The 20,284-nt window shown below is 43.6% G+C and overlaps 1 protein-coding gene across 8 annotated transcripts in view; it reads right to left on the bottom strand.

Annotated features, from left to right (window-relative positions):
- Nucleotides 1–20,284, bottom strand: part of LOC146869330 (RNA helicase MOV-10-like) — a 614,726-nt gene that overhangs the window by 297,837 nt on the left and 296,605 nt on the right. For 6 of the 8 annotated variants that reach the window (XM_085650280.1, XM_085650264.1, XM_085650271.1 and 3 more), the window contains exons 7-8: nt 8,082–8,244; nt 6,528–6,682 (exon numbers count right to left, since the gene is read on the bottom strand). The exons of the other annotated variants lie outside the window; for them this stretch is intronic. In XM_085650280.1, coding sequence (XP_085506406.1) covers nt 6,528–6,682; nt 8,082–8,244 — 318 coding nt within the window. The remainder of the gene's footprint in view (nt 1–6,527; nt 6,683–8,081; nt 8,245–20,284) is intronic. 8 annotated transcript variants of the gene reach the window in all.

The following is a 20,284-nucleotide window of genomic DNA, read 5'->3' as shown; positions in this document are numbered from 1 at the left end:
GAACCTGAGAGATAGCTCAGAGGTGCAAAACCTCCTGAGTGTTTGTCAAAGTCATGAGGCTCTAGTAGCTGGCAGGCATGATCTGGGCACGTGTACACATTAAAGGTTAGATGAAAAAAACTTTTTTCTCAATACCTGGAAGGGTAGAGAGGTTACAGAGTTAGAGTAACTCCTCCTATTTATAGTCAATTAATCACTTAAATTACTCTAACAAATCAACCATGGTTGATATGGGTGCACTTCAGTGGGTAGAGATGTGAAGGATTTAGATAAGGTAAATACTTATATCTTCACCGAAAGGTGAGCAAGGAAAGTCTTCCTTTTTGTTTATTTACCCTCACACACCCTAGGGGTGTCATGCTTCATCATCGGGTCACCCTAACGCCTAAAAGTCGGGGTGGGCTCAACCACAGTGTTGGGAGCTCTTGTTAGAAGTTTTTGACCTGGGGGGCTGAATAAGTTAAAATACCTCAGATAGATCCCCGGTATCCCTTTATTCTTGGGTCTATCTGGGTAACTAAAAAACAAATATTGGGTCTTATTGGGAGTCTTATGGTCCTAAGACCCTAGTGCCAACATGTTTCAGTCCTCTAGTGGCCGTAAAGGTCCTGGACTTTCTTCAGGGCAAGGTTGGGCCTCCCTAGGAGACAGGAAAGATGGGAGTTCCCTATCCTGTACGTGGTGTAAGGGCAGAGTAGCTGCTCCTTGTTTAAGTCATTGATTATTTATCAATAATGTGTTAAACTCCATCTGTGAAGAGAAGAACAAACAACGAAGAAAAACAGAACAAAAACAAAACAACATACATTTGTATGGTAATGTCATAGTATTTCTGTAATACTGTATCCCACATTGCGTGCTGTGGAAGTGATTAAAGAACCACACGTGCCAAATTGTGTCTATGACATAGTGGTTATCAATTTCTTCCAAACATGTGCCACTCACGTCCATATCTTCACATAAAACTATTACGTGATAGATGATTGGTGGGGTGGCAATTGCACTCAAAAGACTGACAAAATTTCCTGTCAGTAAGTATTCACTAGTAACACACTCCATGCCTCACACTCGCTCCACACTCATACCGTGTTTGTGAGAATAACGGTAATCTTAGTCATGTTCATATATCATTAACCCTCCTCATCAAGGTTTGTGCATTAAAATTCAACGAAAATTCCCTTACCCAATTCTTGAATGGTTTCTGTATCTCAGGGGACCGTAAAGCATCTAGGGGTAGCTCTATAGTCAAACCCTAAAGTTATGACCCCAGGAGGTTAAGGGAAATGTGGGTAAACAGGGTAAGTGGTTTTTACCAAAAGACGCGTATCTTAACCCACGTATTCCCCAAATGGAGGAACACGGAATGAAAACGATGGCAATGGATCTCAAAATGCCTATCCGTCACTTACTTCGTCAAGAGTCCTGCCCCGTGTGCACACCTACTTGGCTTCGGTTCCCGGCTTTTGCGATAGTAATACGAAGGAGCCGCGTTTTTGTACCTTCATGTTGTCAGAGGCACTGATTGGTAGGCGGCAGTCGGCGCGGTCAGAATGACGTTATGGCGCATATGACGTAAAAGGAATCATGGGAGTAATAGTTTCTCATGATATTAGTGAGACACAACGGAAAATAAGTGTATATCTTCCGACAATTTGTCATAGTCTCTTAAAGAACAGGACAAAGGTCAAAATAACGCGTAACACTCAAGCGTTAGATTCAATCTATTGTACTTTAAGAGTGAATTATCGGAGGCACAGTGTTTTTTTTATTTATTACGCTTCTCCGACAGATGACTACGTAATTTTAAACGCAACTGTTTATTTCATTACAACACTCACAGATTCGAACTTTTGAAAAATGAATCGGTACTAATGGTAATTAGTTGGCTCACACTATACGTGAACCTAAGTGGATGTATCGAACCGGGACTCTTGCTAGTATTATGTTCCAAGGATTGTGGGAATTGTAGTTACCCAATTTTTGAACTATTGTACTGTATGAGTAAGTTGTGGGAGGCACAGTGTGTTTTTATTATTATGCTTCTCCGACAGATGACAATCATATTTTGAGCACAACTGTTTATTTCATTGGAACACACGCAGGTTCGAAATTTTGAAAATGAGGCTATAATAGTGGTACTTAGTAGGTTCACACTGTAGGTGAACCTAAGTAGATGTATCGAACCGGGACTATTACTAATATTATGTTCCAAGGATAGTGGGAATTGTAATTACCCAATTTTTGAAAAACCTTTTGATACACCAAGTTCATTGATATTTATTATCACTCCTCACTTGTCCCATAGGGATAGCCCTTAGGGGGGTGTTGTAGCAACTGTTTGGTTCGTAGTTTTCAATGGCAGTTATTTTCCTCATATCAACAGTTTGAATCCCCACCTCCACTTCACAATGACAATGAACAAAGAAAGAATATCCTTTCTAGATGTAATCTTCACAGCTAGTGAAGGTACTCTTAAGAACTCTCTGTTTACTAAATCTACAGATAAGAACAGCCTACTTAGGTTTGATAGCGCACATCCACGCTCGCTTAGGGAAAATCAACCTGTAGGTCAGTTTTTAAGGGTTCGTAGAAACTGTTCGGATCTTGACACATACAAAAAGGAAGCAGCTATCCTCACTAACAAACTCAAACAAAAAAAAGTACCCGATTAAGATCATAGATAGAGCAAACAAGAGTGCCCGTAATACACCAAGAGAGGCCCTGTTGGAGACACATGTAAAAAAACACTCTGACCAATTGATATGTGTTACAACATATAATACATCTTCCAATGATCTAAAGAAGATAAAAACAAAAAGTGGTCCATTTTGACCTCTAATACAATATCTTTTGAGAAACCTATGTTCTCATTCAAAAAGAACACAAGTCTGAGAGATGTACTGGTACATACTGACACATACACACCAAAAACTACCAATCAACTAACTCTTTGGAGAACGCCTCAGGTGACTGGACACTACCCATGTGGCTCATGTGTAGCATGTCCATTTACTGAACATACCAAAACAATAGAATTAGGATTACACTCTCCATGGGAACAGAGATCACATACTAATTGTAACTCTGAAGCAGTGGTCTATATGATCAAGTGCCCATGCGACCTAATGTATATTGGAATGACAAGTCGAAAAGTAAAAGTGCGCATCAGTGAACACAGGAGTACAATAAGACGTGCAATAACAGCAACGAAACTGACTGCACACTACAATGAAAAAAAACACAAGGACACAGAGATCAGGTGGACCATTATAGAAAAAATCAAACATGTAAATAACCTTCAACGCAAACTTCTGGAGCGTGAACAACGTTGGGTTCACCGTTTAAAAACTTATGAAAGGGGCCTAAATGACTGCATACCTTGGAACCAACTAAATAGATGAAGATAATGGGTCCAATTACGACTAGGCCCTATGTCTGTGTGTTAAGATGCCCCCTAAAATTATAGATCCAACTTGGGCACCTTAAACAGGATGGCCATACTAGTGTTGATTCACCTCTAAAATAGCAGTACTAGAATACACCCCTTTTTTTGGCTTCAACATCTGTCCTGTATGAAGGGAATATGAATACGACCACCGTATATCCTATGGCGTCGTGTCAGTCCCGATATGAGGAAAATAACTGCCATTGAAAACTACGACCCAAACAGTTGCTACAACACCCCCCTAAGGGCTATCCCTATGGGACAAGTGAGGAGTGATAATAAATATCAATGAACTTGGTGTATCAAAAGGTTTTTCAAAAATTGGGTAATTACAATTCCCACTATCCTTGGAACATAATATTAGTAATAGTCCCGGTTTGATACATCTACTTAGGTTCACCTACAGTGTGAACCTACTAAGTACCACTATTATAGCCTCATTTTCAAAATTTCGAACCTGCGTGTGTTCCAATGAAATAAACAGTTGTGCTCAAAATATGATTGTCATCTGTCGGAGAAGCATAATAATAAAAACACACTGTGCCTCCCACAACTTACTCATACAGTACAATAGTTCAAAAATTGGGTAACTACAATTCCCACAATCCTTGGAACATAATACTAGCAAGAGTCCCGGTTCGATACATCCACTTAGGTTCACGTATAGTGTGAGCCAACTAATTACCATTAGTACCGATTCATTTTTCAAAAGTTCGAATCTGTGAGTGTTGTAATGAAATAAACAGTTGCGTTTAAAATTACGTAGTCATCTGTCGTTGAAGCGTAATAAATAAAAAAAACACTGTGCCTCCGATAATTCACTCTTAAAGTACAATAGATTGAATCTAACGCTTGAGTGTTACGCGTTATTTTGACCTTTGTCCTGTTCTTTAAGAGACTATGACAAATTGTCGGAAGATATACACTTATTTTCCGTTGTGTCTCACTAATATCATGAGAAACTATTACTCCCATGATTCCTTTTACGTCATATGCGCCATAACGTCATTCTGACCGCGCCGACTGCCGCCTACCAATCAGTGCCTCTGACAACATGAAGGTAAAAAAACGTGGCTCCTTCGTATTACTATCGCAAAAGCCGGGAACCGAAGCCAAGTAGGTGTGCACACGGGGCAGGACTCTTGACGAAGTAAGTGACGGATAGGCATTTTGAGATCCATTGCCATCGTTTTCATTCCGTGTTCCTCCATTTGGGGAATACGTGGGTTAAGATGCGCGTCTTTTGGTAAAAACCACTTACCCTGTTTACCCACATTTCCCTTAACCTCCTGGGGTCATAACTTTAGGGTTTGACTATAGAGCTACCCCTAGATGCTTTACGGTCCCCTGAGATACAGAAACCATTCAAGAATTGGGTAAGGGAATTTTCGTTGAATTTTAATGCACAAACCTTGATGAGGAGGGTTAATGATATATGAACATGACTAAGATTACCGTTATTCTCACAAACACGGTATGAGTGTGGAGCGAGTGTGAGGCATGGAGTGTGTTACTAGTGAATATATAGACTTACTGACAGGAAATTGTCAGTCTTTTGAGTGCAATTGCCACCCCACCAATCATCTATCACGTAATAGTTTTATGTGAAGATATGGACGTGAGTGGCACATGTTTGGAAGAAATTGATAACCACTATGTCATAGACACAATTTGGCACGTGTGGTTCTTTAATCACTTCCACAGCACGCAATGTGGGATACAGTATTACAGAAATACTATGACATTACCATACAAATGTATGTTGTTTTGTTTTTGTTCTGTTTTTCTTCGTTGTTTGTTCTTCTCTTCACAGTTGGAGTTTAACACATTATTGATAAATAATCAATGACTTAAACAAGGAGCAGCTACTCTGCCCTTACACCACGTACAGGATAGGGAACTCCCATCTTTCCTGTCTCCTAGGGAGGCCCAACCTTGCCCTGAAGAAAGTCCAGGACCTTTACGGCCACTAGAGGACTGAAACATGTTGGCACTAGGGTCTTAGGACCATAAGACTCCCAATAAGACCCAATATTTGTTTTTTAGTTACCCAGATAGACCCAAGAATAAAGGGATACCGGGGATCTATCTGAGGTATTTTAACTTATTCAGCCCCCCAGGTCAAAAACTTCTAACAAGAGCTCCCAACACTGTGGTTGAGCCCACCCCGACTTTTAGGCGTTGGGGTGACCCGATGATGAAGCATGACACCCCTAGGGTGTGTGAGGGTAAATAATCAAAAAGGAAGACTTTCCTTGCTCACCTTTCGGTGAAGATATAAGTATTTACCTTATCTAAATCCTTCACATCTCTACCCACTGAAGTGCACCCATATCAACCATGGTTGATTTGTTAGAGTAATGATCTGGGCACGGCCATGACAAACCAGTCTTTGGCATTAGTCAAAAATTATCTTTTACTTGCCACCACGCCCAACCAGGAGACATCTCATTAAAATCTTGCGTCTTTACTTCAAAGAAGGGAACAGTGAAAGGTTTCAGTTCTTCAGCTGACGTATAATGAACAGAAAGGAGAATGTATTAACGAGAAGTGATGATCAAGTAAAGCCCTACACTGTTCTACGAGGGGTCTAGCCTGGCAGATTTCCTTTGAACAATCTGTCAGAATGTAATTTAAGAAAGAGCAAGCATGTGTCAACGATGGGGCTATATGGTATCAAAAAAGTGCTGTATTTTATGAGTAGAGATGGAGCACTGTCCTAGTGAATGGCTCCTGGCTTTATTTTCGTCAAGTTGCTGGCTTTACGTGTTGCTTTTGCGCTTTTATTCAGTCATGTTAAATGCTTTGGGCACTTATTTCCTCAACTTGGTGCACGCTGCAATAGACGAGAGGTGGGTGGACACCAACAAACTACAGAGGAGCAGAAACAAAGCCAACGGGTAATAGCCATGCAATAAAAAGAAAATCAGCTGAAGACAATCAGAAGAAGCGACTATGACAGAAAGTAGAACTATGCCAGTTTACCCGCACTCCTCCCCTCAAACCCGACATGGCTTCAGCGACAAACCCACCGCAAAGTACAATGAGGCATGCTTGAGAAAACGAGGACCAGCAGTCTTACTTTTGGGAGAACCCCAGCTTGACTTGTTCCAGTTCCACCGCGTACACGTAGCCTTTGTACCGAATGATATTTCGCCCTCCGAGGTGGTTGGCAGGGGTTACAAAGAGGTGATCTCCTCGGAGCACTGACGGTCTATTTTCAGCAACACCAGGAACCTGTGGTACAAGAGGAATATTAGGCAAAGACGCAAAAACATGTAGCTGGGCTAAAATGGCTTCTATCCATCCTCCCCAACTCTTGCTAGAATCAAGAACAGAAAACACAACCTAAATCCTATATCTAATATTACACTTAGTACCACTTTACTGCGAAAAACTGTAGCCACTGCAATGTACAAATGGCCAATAAGGAGCCCATTATCTATGGTTAAGTGCCCATGGCTGGCTGCTTGCGAATGGTTATTCCCCAAGGATTGCTGCACCTCAGCAGGCGCATCTGACAGCTCATAACAAAGAGCCCAAGACCGTGCCAGCAGCACACCCGCACCAGCATTTGTGCCCGCAATGCCAATGGCCAATGTTCACCTCAGCAGGCGCATCTGACAGCACATAACTAAGAGCCCAAGACCGTGCCAGCAGCACACCCGCACCAGCATTTGTGCCAGCAATGCCAATGACCAATGTTCACCTCAGCAGGCGCATCTGAAAGCTCATAACAAAGAGCCCAAGACAGTGCCAGCAGCACACCCGCACCAGCATTTGTGCCCGCAATGCCAATGGCCAATGTTCACCTCAGCAGGCGCATCTGACAGCACATAACTAAGAGCCCAAGACAGTGCCAGCAGCACACCCGCACCAGCATTTGTGCCCGCAATGCCAATGGCCAATGTTCACCTCAGCAGGCGCATCTGACAGCACATAACTAAGAGCCCAAGACCGTGCCAGCAGCACACCCGCACCAGCATTTGTGCCAGCAATGCCAATGGCCAATGTTCACATGCCCACAGGATGTTTGGCTTTTCCTTGTATAGTAGCAGTTGTGGGCGTGTATATCAAGTGTACAAAAACAAATAGACCCACGCTTGGGTAAATAGGTCTCTCTATTCACCAAATGAACAGAACTACTTTTGATGGAGCCAGAAGGATTAAAAGCGGAGTTTGCACAACTATCTCTGATGCACAAACACAGAATTGTGTGCACTTGCCTTTCTTGGCACACAGCTAGTTTATGTAAATACCAGCAAGCGTTCCACCTTAAAATATAATAAATGGTACAAAGTAAACATTCCCACCCTCTCCCCCCATGAAATTCAAACACACCTATAAAATGGAGCAAAGGGGGCATCATATTATAACCAAGTCTTGCAAGTCAGGCTGGCTTAATGCCTTCCTTCACCCGAACAGAGGCTTCCGCTTAGGACTCGATATCCCAAAGGCTTCAAACGTATTTATTCCAGAGACGCGTCATAACAAGGGAGGTTATTGCTATACCCAGAATATGAATTCAACAAAATAAGACTTCAATATGTGCTTGACCTCAAGACAATACCAATGTGACATTCAAACTGATGGGAATATTTAAAACGCCACCCACTAGAGGCAAAAACATTCTTACAGACAAAATGAGAAGCCTTCTGCTGCTCGGATCCTGGACCAGGCTCATGTCCGTTTGATCATATCTTCTGATGTCCACCTCCATCTGGATCTCCTCCAGCTGCAGCAGGAGCTGGAAGCGGCCCTTGTAATTTGAAAACTGCAGATCTGCCGCAAGCAATGACCTGGAAGCACAGCGAGGAATGCAGGTTGGGTCAAGCGGTCAGCACTCACGGGACAGTGTCTTCGATGGCATGGCTCAAATAAAGTGCACAAGAGAACGCCTCTCCTGGTCCGGGCTGAGGCAGTTTAAGCAGGGGCTCCCACTGGGCCAGTTGGGCTGGTGAAGCGAGTCCCACTAAAACAGGATCTATTCCAGCCTTCTGTCTGCAGATCTGCTGATCAATAATACCAATGGGGAATACAATGACGGAAGGGTGTGCATGTGAAAGTGAAGGATGAAGAATGGACAGATGGAAGAAAGGATTGGTGTATATATTGATGGATGAACGGATTGATAAAAGGGTGAAATGATGTATGGATGATTGGAAGGAGGAGGGTGAAAGGGCAAAGCAAGTTCTTCAAAGGAGGGCCGGGTTTGCTTGCTTTACCTTTATTAGTGTGATTGAAGATGTGGCTCAAATGGGGGTATTTAAAGGTTGTGGCTAGTCCCTTTACGTCAGACCTATTACAATACCAAAACTCCTACGACCGCATTCATGATTTCCTGAATTTCTGCTCCCCAAGGTACAGATGCATTTATACTTAGCAAAGGTAGCAACTCTTTATTTCCTGGAGCTGGGCACATTTTCTTTGCATCCGCTACAATGTCAGTAAATTAACAAAAGTACAGTAAGTGAACCTCACTTCAAGAATTTCCTTGCATGTGTAAGTCATGCATGCCTTTGCTATTTTTACACTAGCCATGCCCAGCCTAAATGTCTTTCAACATGTTTTTATGGAAGCCTACAATGGCAACCCTGAAAAAGTCGCCATTGGCTGGACTAAACTCCAATTTTACATTACCTCTCTCAATTTCTCCCACTGGTCCTTACACCAAAACAGGATTACACAGTTTTCAAGCCGATTTGGACAAACATCAACTTCCCTTGACAGGTTGTACCTTTCGCTTCGCACATGAGCATCCAACTGAATTATTGCACGAAGCAAGAAATAAAATGGGTCCGTTTTCAGAGACGGATTAGTCCATTCATCTTGTGGCAGATCTAAGTAGTCCTATATATTATTTTCATAAATAAACACAGGCCAAACAATGGCACCAGACAACGTGGCCACTGAGGATGAATTTCCAGAGATGCATTTAATGGAGCCTAGACATGGTGCCATACAATAACAGAAGAGCACCACACACATTCTGGGAACATTCCTTACTGGCAAAACCCACTCTCGTTTGAAGATCATTGGATCTGCTCGCGTACCAGCCCAAGACATTAAGCGGACACGCCAACTCTTTCACTGCTTTTTCTTCTCTCCAGCCACCTCAGTGGTGCTTTTTTCTAATCACCATCTCCTCGTTCTTGCTATTTCCTGGAAACTAATGACTAACCTTTCATTTTATTTTTCCCCACTGTAAGTTACCTAATGTTCCCTTTCTTACTCTTTTCTGCTAAATGCAACCCATTATTTTGTTTATTTGTAGAATATTTTTATGTAGTTTTATATTGTGTTTTAGGTCCCTTGCTCTCCCCAAATTAATTGCCTTTGAAACGATGTAACTTAAGTATATTCCTTTTAATTCCGTTACTGTATACAAATTAGCTTTTTCTATTGTTGCTCTTTTCAAATAAATGAATGCCACTCACGGTTCTTAATTATCTATGAACTTAGTGTGGGTAGAGGATAAGGGCCTGCCGAATTCCTCTGTATTTAAGTTTTGAAATCGTTTTCTTTAAATATTTACTTTTAATTGAATGCAATATCATACATATTTTATTATTTGTATCCTGCTTCGTTTAATATTTGGACATAATAGACCAACATTAAAGTGAATCAGGATATGCTAAGTACTCGCCAAAGATGAAATGGTGACTGAGCAAAGGGCCAATAATGAAATGGCAAGCAACAAAAAAAAATAATGATGAAATATTATGAAAAAGAATGTCTACCCATCTTGGTGAAATCATAGGCTGACCTCATCCTTTACCTTTTAGGTCTCGCTTAGCGTAGCAGCGCGAATGCGCTGCCATCGCTTTGCGAGGCATACGGTGTATACTGCAGTGTGGAAGCTCCGCCCACTCTCTGCCCATTGGCTTTTGTGTTAAATGCTGCCTTCCGACTGGTTTGAGGCTTGTTAGTCCCTCCTCATTCGTCATTTGTATCCTTTCACGGCTATCAGCCCCTTTACTTCCAACAGTATTTTTCTTTCCCTGCGTTCCCCCTCCCCTCCCACAGTCCGTGACTTCTCAGACCACACCAGCCCCCCTCCCTGCTCCCGTTCCTGCCTTCTTCCCACCCGCACTTCGGATTCTAATGCAATAGGTCTCCCGTAAATGCGAGTCCTATTGCATTTTCAATGCTTGCTTATCAAGTCCTTTCTGTGACGTGGGAGGCGGATTGGCTATACCGGCATGCCTCTGTTTGCACTTGCGTCTCACTTGTTTATTAGAGTCATTGCGCGCGGCTCTCCTGTTTCCGACGCCTCCTTCCGACAGGTGAAGAAAGACAGTGAAAGATGAGGCCAGAATATAGGAGTCAGGCCGGAAACTCCGGAATTGCAAGAAGGCACAGGAGGCGGCAAGGCTGTTTTAAAATATATATACGTGGTTTTTATTGAGGCCCACAGATGTTTGGGCTTCCGAGCATTAAAGAGAGCATAAATAATCTTTAATCGGTGCGTCGGCGCCATACTCAAATTGGCTTTTTATAAGTGGTCTATTTATTTGCCACATGCGGCCCGTTCCCTTCTTTGTGCGCGCATACTCCATGCCTGCAGCAGAGGTCTTCATGCACAGTCTTTGAGTGTCGTGCCTGAACGCATGCACACCCTGCGTCTGCCGACGAGGATTTCATGGATACCTCTTCTGGGTGCGACGGCTGAGCTCACGCACACTCCGGATCTGCAGAAGACTGCTTCACGCACACCCCTTCAGGAGTGTGACACCTTAACACTTGCATACACCGCGGTGTTTAGACGGGCATTAATCACAACAACATTACATCTGTGTTTGATTTTTAGAAACAAAACTCTTTTATATGTCTCTTTTGTGTGCAGCCTTGTCTTAAAAAACAGTGGGATATCCTCTTTCTCTGTGTCTCTAGTCCCTGCTTTACCTGTGTAAGGTGCAAATGGCTAGAGAGGGATCTGTTTTTCAGCGGTGCTCAACAGAACTTCAAAAACTGATTCATGAATCCATAAACAAGGCCAAAATAAACCCGACATCTGTTTGAATGCATTATTTATTTATCCCTTCGGACTTACTTAAGTTCAACATGTTGCAAATGTTTAATTGGTATAACGGAAGGCTGCCTTTAGAAAAATATACAAAGATTTGTATATTTGCACAGCTTTGACGTGGTGTAATCATTTTAAACCAGATTTTGCAACATGTTACCTGGGCTAGAGCGGTGGACTTCAAGCTGGGGAACCGGGTTCGAGTCTCGGCAACGACGCTCAACATCCTGTGATTCTGGGCAAATCGCTTAATCTCCCCGTGCCCAACAAAAATGAATCTGTCCATCTGTAACAAAACCCGTGCTCATGAGCGCTCGAATACCTGATATCTTCGGGTCAAGTTTGCGCTATATAAAACTCTTAAAAAAATCTTTGGATCATAGTTTGCTGGGTGCTATATAAGATGAACAACGTCTCCGGAGATTCATTTAAAAACTATTTTTTCAACTCTTGCCTTCACTTGTACATCGTTGTATTGCTTTGCGAAACCTTGACGTTATATAAATCCACATAGTTACATACAAAATTAATTAATTGTGCATATTCACCTGTGAATTTCACTGGTGAGATAGCCAGTGGGTCGGAGGACCTTGCCACGTGGGTCTGTAGAGAACTTGCAAGTGATGTTTCGTTCTGCCTCATCCTTTCATTTATCTGAGGTGGACGAGTCAGTATGCTACACCTATGTGTCCTTTCCATACCCCACTCTTCCCCAACCTTTGTCCGTATGAGGTTAACAATTTCAATACCGTTAGGTTTGGTAAAAATAATGTAAGGCTGGCAACAAGCAGTATAGAACAGCAAATTGACAAGAGGTTTTTTGCGTTGAACATATTTTGCGCCGAGAAGTAGCAAAACAATTCACAACAGCAATGTTGTGTCAATTACTAGCAGATTAGACTTGCAGTCAAGGCGCGTGCACAGCTGACATCTTGTCCTGTGTCTCATACAGGACACTTTCAGTCACATAATAGGTTGAGCGGCGTCTGATTGGTTGCTCTGATTGACATGTTGAGAGTGTGTACATGTGAGTGGAGTCCAGCATTAACAGGAACAGTTGCAGCTGGCTAGACCATCGTCTTTGAGGCTGAGCACAAAGCAGCTTGCATAGGGCTGGAAGGGTTTAAGATGGAGTTGTACTGCAGTACCACTGTTTCTCCCCGGAGCAGTGAGCCTTCAGGTCTCACACCTTGGGACAAGGTGGGTGCAAAAAGGTGAGATAAACACCCTGGAGCATCAGTAGTCAGTTACGATCCAGGATTCCATCAACCTGGAATCTTTCAGGTGCTAAAGCCAAGTTTACTATTCTACTTGCAGTCCGCAGATTTGTGGGAAAGTGCAAGTTTGGAGGGCTTATTTATAATCCAACTCACCACCTGGAATATTTTTGGGAAAGTTAAACATTCTGCAAATATTTTAAAACGGAGTTAAAATGTTGAGATTTAGCAAAGTCGGCAGGTACTGCTCTCAGGACGCCAATGAGGGCAAAAAGCTATGGATCAATCAATCATGGCATTTGTAAAGCGCACTACAAACCCGCGAGGGTCTCAAGGCGCTAGGGGGGGGAGGGGGAAGCTGCTACTGTTGGAAGAGCCAGGTCTTCTGAAGGTCTTCGGTCTAGATGATGTATTTATTTATTTTAGAAGGACAGCCGGATTACCAACAGAGTGCATTGTTGACCACTGATAAATTAATTCAGTTCCCTTACAAGAAACGTTGAGGTGATGTTGATCGGATATGAAAGTAAAAATTCTTGAAGGGGTTTCTTGCCAAGTCACCTAAACAAGTGCACACTAGCATAGTAACCAATATGAGTAGTAAATAACTATTTGAAGAGAAAAAGTAGGTCTACTAAAATAGTATTCCTTGACCAGATACTTTGTGGGTATAAATTGGTCCCATATCTTAGAATCTGAAAATGATAAATGTTCCTTTGTTTAAGGAGCTATTGAGGTACCAATCCAGCCAGTCCGACTTGGCTGACAATCATTGAAGTGGGGTGACTAGACGTCCCGGTTTTGCCCGTACACTCCCAGGTTTTAAAGACTGTTCAAACTTCCCGACAGTTTCTAACAAAACAGACATGGCCCAGTTTTTAGGTCGAGCATTCAAGACCTCTTGTATATACTTCAGTATATACTTTAGTACATATACTTTAGTATAACTTATATGTGTATGTTCTTTGTGGGCTCTGGAGATCAGCCCTAGGACTTTTCTGCTTCCGCTTAGGGACTTTCTTTTTTGTTCAACTGCCTCTATTTAACTGTCTTGATAGAAAATAACCAGCAGAGGTCAGTAAAATACCAGAATTGCTTTCTGCTGAGCAGACCCTCCAGGATTTCGCGATTTGCAAAAAAAACGCGAAATCGGCAGTTTTGTAAAAATGAAGCAATTTTTACAAAACTGCCAGCGAAAATTAGAAAATGCGCCAAAACGCTGAAGGTCCATACGAATTTCATCTTAAAGATGTAGATTTGTGAATCCAGAGGGAAATTGAAAAGCCGTCGATACATGGATGCGGGGGCAGGTATGTATGTTTTACCCACAGTGACAGATTCAAAGGGCTTCAGCCCCTTCCCTCCCCCGTCGTGTGTGTCAGTCCGGGCTGAGACAGCTTTCCGGGCTGGCGACCGTCTTAAGGCAGCCGCACCCGAGTACTTTACAGGTCTTTAAAAGACCATTCACTTGTTAACTAGGCTTTGTTCTGTTTTCACCCCTTCTTACAGCCCCCTGCACCTCCACTCTGCCTATTGGTGTAGGAATTAGCGCCCCCCCCAAAAACAATTTGGCTCTAGTTGCGTCTCTGCACAGTTGTACGCACACACCGAAGCAGGCATAAAATCCTTCATTTGCACGCACACTCCACGTTGAGGGGATTGATAGGTCCGAAATACACTTATTCTTGCTGACTGGCACAAATAAAACCATTGCTGCCCTGGTGAATGCAACATTGAAGGAATCTTTTAATAGCCGGTTTTAGCACACCAGGCTTGCATGCAAACATTAGATTACTACAGGCCTGGTGTGCAGCATGCCCACGGACACGTACTCTTGTTTTGCACATCATTGGTGCTTGCATTTGCCACGGTTATTTATGGCATGTGTCTGCAAAAAGGCATCCGTGATATGGTTGAGTCCTTTACACCACTTTCAAGAGGGCCGGCCAGACGAGTCTCAGCTGAGGGGGTTGTGAGCTGTGATTCATTCAGAAGCCATTAAGCCATCGAGCATTCGAAGCAGGAAGCGTAAACACGAGCTGCGTTACATTGCAGCGCAGGCTTGTGTTCGCAAGTACTTGTGGATCTTGGGGTAGGATATATTCGAAATTAATGTTGCTTTTTATGACATGCTCAGAGATTAACTCTTTGGTCATTATAGCATTGCCTCTCCCTTCTTTCTGTATATATGAATTAATAACACGCAATCGCTGCCTAACATGGTTCCAAATCTGCAGCAGCCATTTCAGATGGGAACAGCCCACGGTGACAGTGCAGTCTGTACATCCAGAGTCAGAAAGACAGTACAGGAAGACTAGCAGAATTAGCTTGAGGGACAAATGTTACAGTATTAGTTTCCTTGGAAATACAGCTATCAGAATCAAGGTGCTGTATGGTCCCACAAGATTGGGGGGCATCAGTGGCACCCTCAATTCTTCAAATTGACGTGGGTAGGTGATCAGAGGTGGGCAAGTCAAAATGGCACACTTAATTGCTTTTAGTTTACCCGTGAATTAGTCAAATAGTCTCTTGAGTGCTGGGTATGTACAGAGTTTGTGATGCTGAAATTAACCTAATCTCCAAATTCACTACAGCAGTAGTGGTACACACTGAACTGCCAAGTGGATTGGGAAGCACTTTATCCTTACGGTGAACAGTACGCAAAGAGTCCTTTTTTACTTTTCCCTGGGTGTGAGCTGAGAAAAGTCAATCAAAGGCTTCACAGAATTAACTGGATCTGAATTAATAGTTACAAGTTCATGTGTAATACAAGGATTAACTCTCCTCCATCAAGAGGACCCAGATGTATTTAATCCACTCAGGTTGCTTGATTCAGTACTGGGGCCGGCGACGTCTGATGCTGGTAGAGCCTGCTTATCTGCCAGCAAAACCTGTTTGGTGACCCCTAGGCTTTCCTCAACATTACTGATCTCATGGTTGAGGGCCCCCATAGCACTAGTTAAAACATTTGCAAAAGAGGGTGCCTGAGGAAGAGGTGTACTGCCTCTCCGATCCAGAGGCAGCGGTGCCCCGACACGATGCATGCATGGGCACTAGAACATCCCAGGGAGAAATACAGCACACTCCCACAAGGTTAGGACTGGAGCTGTGCTTCCGTAGAGCGGCAGATCCTTTAAACATGCCTATTACAAGTGGAATACTCTGCTAAAACAGTCTCCATTGGCTTCAGGCTGAAAATGAATGATTATGAGTAAAATAAAGTGCCGCAAAAATGCCGCTAAATTTCCATATTTGTGCCGCTAAATTTGCTAATCCATGCCGCAATATCCTGGGGGGGGGGGGGGGGGGTCTGGCTGAGGGACTTTCTTTTTTTAATTTTTCTGGCAACTGCCTCTTTTTAACTTTCTTGATAGAAAACGACCAGCAGAGGTTAGTAAAATTCTAGAATCACGTTCGCATTCTCTAGATTCCAGTCCACAGAAATCATCTTCCACGAGCACCCGTAGACAATATTTTTTTCAAATCTTGTATTTTCAGTGCTATGACCACCGAAGGCCCTGACAGAGCTTTGGACTATACCATTTCCCGCTGAAAGGCAATATTTCTCTCCATGTGTTCCCATACCTGGCGTGTCACGCCGTTTGGTGCTTACATTCCCTCCATCTTAAAGAATAGTAGATGTTTCAGCATCGTGCTGCATAGCTAACTACATATAAGGTCCTAAAGGCGAGACCAAATGCATTGCAAATGCTTGTTTCTCTAGCACCCACTAACCACGAGGTGAAAATGACATACTAGGGCAGAAAGGCTTTTTACTCCACCGGGCCTTTCCTCAGTGGGCTGCAGCCCTTGGAGGCCGGTTTTGAAAGTCACTGGGTGCATTTGTCACTTTCCCCAACTCCCCCAGGTTATCTACTGAAGGCATACAGAGGCTTCAAAAGAGAGAGAAATGAAGGGGAGGGTAAAGAGAAAGCGACCAGAGAAGGAGGAGAGGGGAAAAAAGGAGATAGAAATAATGAGTGGATGGAATGAGAAATTGTCTGAGGAGACAAAGGGAGCGGGTTGTTTTGAGCATTAGGCTAAGCGGCGGCGCACCCCTGTGACACCAGAAGAGCGCCAGGTGGCGCATTTAAACAGAGCGGCCCCCGGCAGGAGCAGGGGTGCTTTTACCTGGACATTGCAGGACGCGGGAGAGTCCGGGTCAGCAGCAGTATCTCGGGGGCAGCACAAGTGAAGGCCGACATCGCCAAGAGTCACCAGTGCCCGAACCACTCACGCCGCCGCCCCGGGACTACACTTACCGGTAGGCTAAGCGACGGCGCGCCCCTGTGACACCAGAAGAGCACCAGGTGGCGCATTTAAACCGCGCGGCCCCCGCGTCACGGGACGCAAGCAGGACGCCGGGCGAAGCCCGGGCAAAGGGCGGGCCCTCTGTGGCCCTCAGAGGCCAGAGGTGGCTGGGCTGGGCCATGGACCTTGGCTCCGTCTCAAAGAATTTATAAACTAAGTGAGTCTCTTATATTTTGTCACTAGAGTAAAGTGCCTGTGTTTACCTATTTTGGTTATTCGCGTTGTATTGTGGCATATAGGCAAGTTGGACCATGTCTAAGTCTAAGACCGACAAAACTGTATCTGGGCTAGGAACCATGGACAACTACCTGGTTAAAAAGGTGATCCAAATTAATAATGAGTGAAGGGCCTCATTAGGTCGAGGAGATCATCCTGTTCCACACGAAGAGGTGCCTTTCCCACCGATGGACCAGGCTGTAATTGATATCCTGGAGGGGGGCAATAGGGACACCATTACGGCTGAAGCACAGGTCCATGCTGATTTAAATGATGTCCTACCTGACATAATTAACGAATCAGCAGAAGAAGAAGAGCTACCACCCTCCCCTAGGCCAGTGAGAATATGCAGATAGGCACAAACTAAACGTGGGGGGAAGAATAGCAAAAAAAGAGCTGAAAAAGGCCATTCTGTCTCGATTAGCGCTGTGACTATAACTGATCGACAGGAAGGTATAAGTGTGGTTGTTACAAATCTAAACATAAATACGGAGCAACTTGCCCTTTTAACTCATTCCTTAGAAGCAAAGATAGAGGCAAAAATCATAGAGCCGATGAAACCCCTGATATCTAAAATAGATACAGTGGCACTAGAAGTTGAGAGATTGGGTGGGCTGCTAGCAACACACCTGGCCTCAGCAGCGGCAGGAAGATCCAAGGTGGTGGACAAGAGATCAGTTGCTGAGGGGCAGGGAGCTGGTAGAGCATACTTACAGCAAACCATCCAACCAACATCTGTAATTGAGCCAGCCCCACTTGAGTCTATCCCTCCAACCACTCAGAATAAAAAGGCCACAGTAGATCTTGAGGGAACGCCAGCTCCCAGGTATGCAAAGAAAAACCGCTAAGCTAACCTCCCTCCTGATTGCGCACCTTATGTGGTTGTTCTTACAAATGTCCCCCCCATTGAGTGTCATCCTCATCAGGCCCATGAGGAACCCCATGATTCATTAAAAAATAAAACAGTATCATGGTTGAATAAAAACTGTGGGTTTCCAGTCACAGTTGCTGACCAAATATTGTCAACAAGGAGGGTGAACTGGATTAGAACATCCAGAAAATCAACAAATGGAGACTGTATTATTGTTAATTGTAAGCATCCCCAACATGTTGCCACAGTTTTATTAAGAGCGGCATCCTTAGTTTATAATGTGAATAGTATATGTGTATGCCCACTTGGTTACTTCTATACCCATCTGATTAAAGACACACTGAATTCTGGGTCATTTCGACCATTCACTCCTATTCAGCCACCGACCCCTAATGGAGCATATTTGTACAATGTTGGTAATCAGTGTGGGAAAGGGCTCAATATTGTAACGCAGAATAGATTTGATACTCTCTCAGATCTAGAGTCATGCGATTGACGTGAGGAATTTGTGGGACAGGATAATGGGAGATTGGAGGAAGTGGGATGCGCAGAGACAATCCGGGTAAAAATGAGTCAGAATAATGTAATCTCATGGAACATTGCGGGTCTGGGCACTAAAATGGAGGATTGCAATTGGATTAGGTACATTAAGCAGTACCAAATCATCTGCTTGCAGGAGACTTGGTCTATTGACTGTAACCATTTTCTCGAAGGGTACAAGGCTTATTATGTCCCTGCAATAGCAACTATTAGGGGCAGGCCCAAAGGGGGATTGGTTACATTCATCTCGGTTGCATTATCCTGTAAAGTACGTAGAGTCTCAACAAGCAATACTGGAATTATCGGTCTAGTTTTAACGGGGGAAAACTGTATGGCCGGTGTGGTTAATTTTTATAATGCTATTAATTTCTACTCAGCTCCTAGCCAGATAGCAGCATTGAATGTTTTCATCAGTAGTTCTATGAAGCCTATGAAGGACTGTGCCCATAATCTTCTGATTATGGGAGATTTTAATGTTCATCCCTGCGGGGACCCTCTCTTTAAAAAGTATCACAGATCTGAACTGTCCACGATCCGCGGATTTTCATTTTGAACATATTACTGAGGGCAAACACTTAAATGATATGCTTAATGATCTGGACTTAACGGCGACAATGGCATTGACTGAACCTACTATGCGTTTTGAGATACCGACCTTTAAGGGTCATGGGAGGGGAACCTTCATTGATTATGTATTATTAACATCATCAATGCAGTCCTTTGTGGGTTTCTTTACTATTGAAGTCAGTGAGTTCAGTGATCACAACCCACTCACTGTACACTTGAGGGGCCCGTGGTTAGTTAAAGAAGGAATGAATCTCTCTTCAGGTAGGGGGGGAGTACGACAGATGGGAGACGTCGTTTAAGATGGTCCAAGATCACCCCAGATTTGCTGTACAAAGAGATTAAAGTCGCCTGTGCAGATGAGATTACGGTTTGTACGCAAGAAGGTGCACAGCCACACAATGTCCTTAATGCTTTCCAAAGTTTAGTGGATAACGTTTCAAAGCTGCTGTCAACTCCAGCAAAGAAGTTGGCGATCAAGGGACCTAAATGGTTTAATCATGATTGCTCAAAAGCTGCTACAAATTTAAGAATAGTACTGGCAGCCAAACCAAGGATAAAGGCAGAAGTTCAGCTATGTCGCAAGATATATAAAACTTCTATCGCCCGACACAAGGAATTCCTTAGGGAAGAGGCATGGAGTGAGATTCTTGATCCCTCTACTCTGCAGTGTAGCACTAGATTCTGGGCAGTGATGAGGAAGCCTTTTTTGGTCCAGGAGCCTGGTGACGGCTTAGAATGCCATATTCCTAAGGAGGACTGGGAAGCACACTGTAAGAAATTGTACTGTTGCTTGATGGATGAGTCTCTTTGCTCTGCCTTCTCTGTCAGTGGTGAAAATATTAGCTTTAATAGAGGTGAAGTTATTGAGGGCATTGTGGGTCTAACAGCTGGTAAAGCACCAGGGCCTGATGGGATCCCTCCGGACTTGTACAAGTCCGAGCCTAACTTTTGGGCACCCATATTAGAGTCTGTTTTTAATGCTGCTGTGAAAGATGGGTGCCCGCAATCATGGGGTGTTTCTACAATTGTCCCGGTTTTTAAGAAGGGGGACAAAGGTAGTCCACATTGTTATAGACCCATTTCACTAATAG

The sequence above is a fragment of the Triturus cristatus genome, chromosome 1_1 (genome assembly GCF_964204655.1).
Source record: "Triturus cristatus chromosome 1_1, aTriCri1.1, whole genome shotgun sequence".
In the NCBI taxonomy this organism is placed as follows: domain Eukaryota; kingdom Metazoa; phylum Chordata; class Amphibia; order Caudata; family Salamandridae; genus Triturus; species Triturus cristatus.
This window is presented reverse-complemented; position numbering and strand designations above follow the sequence as displayed.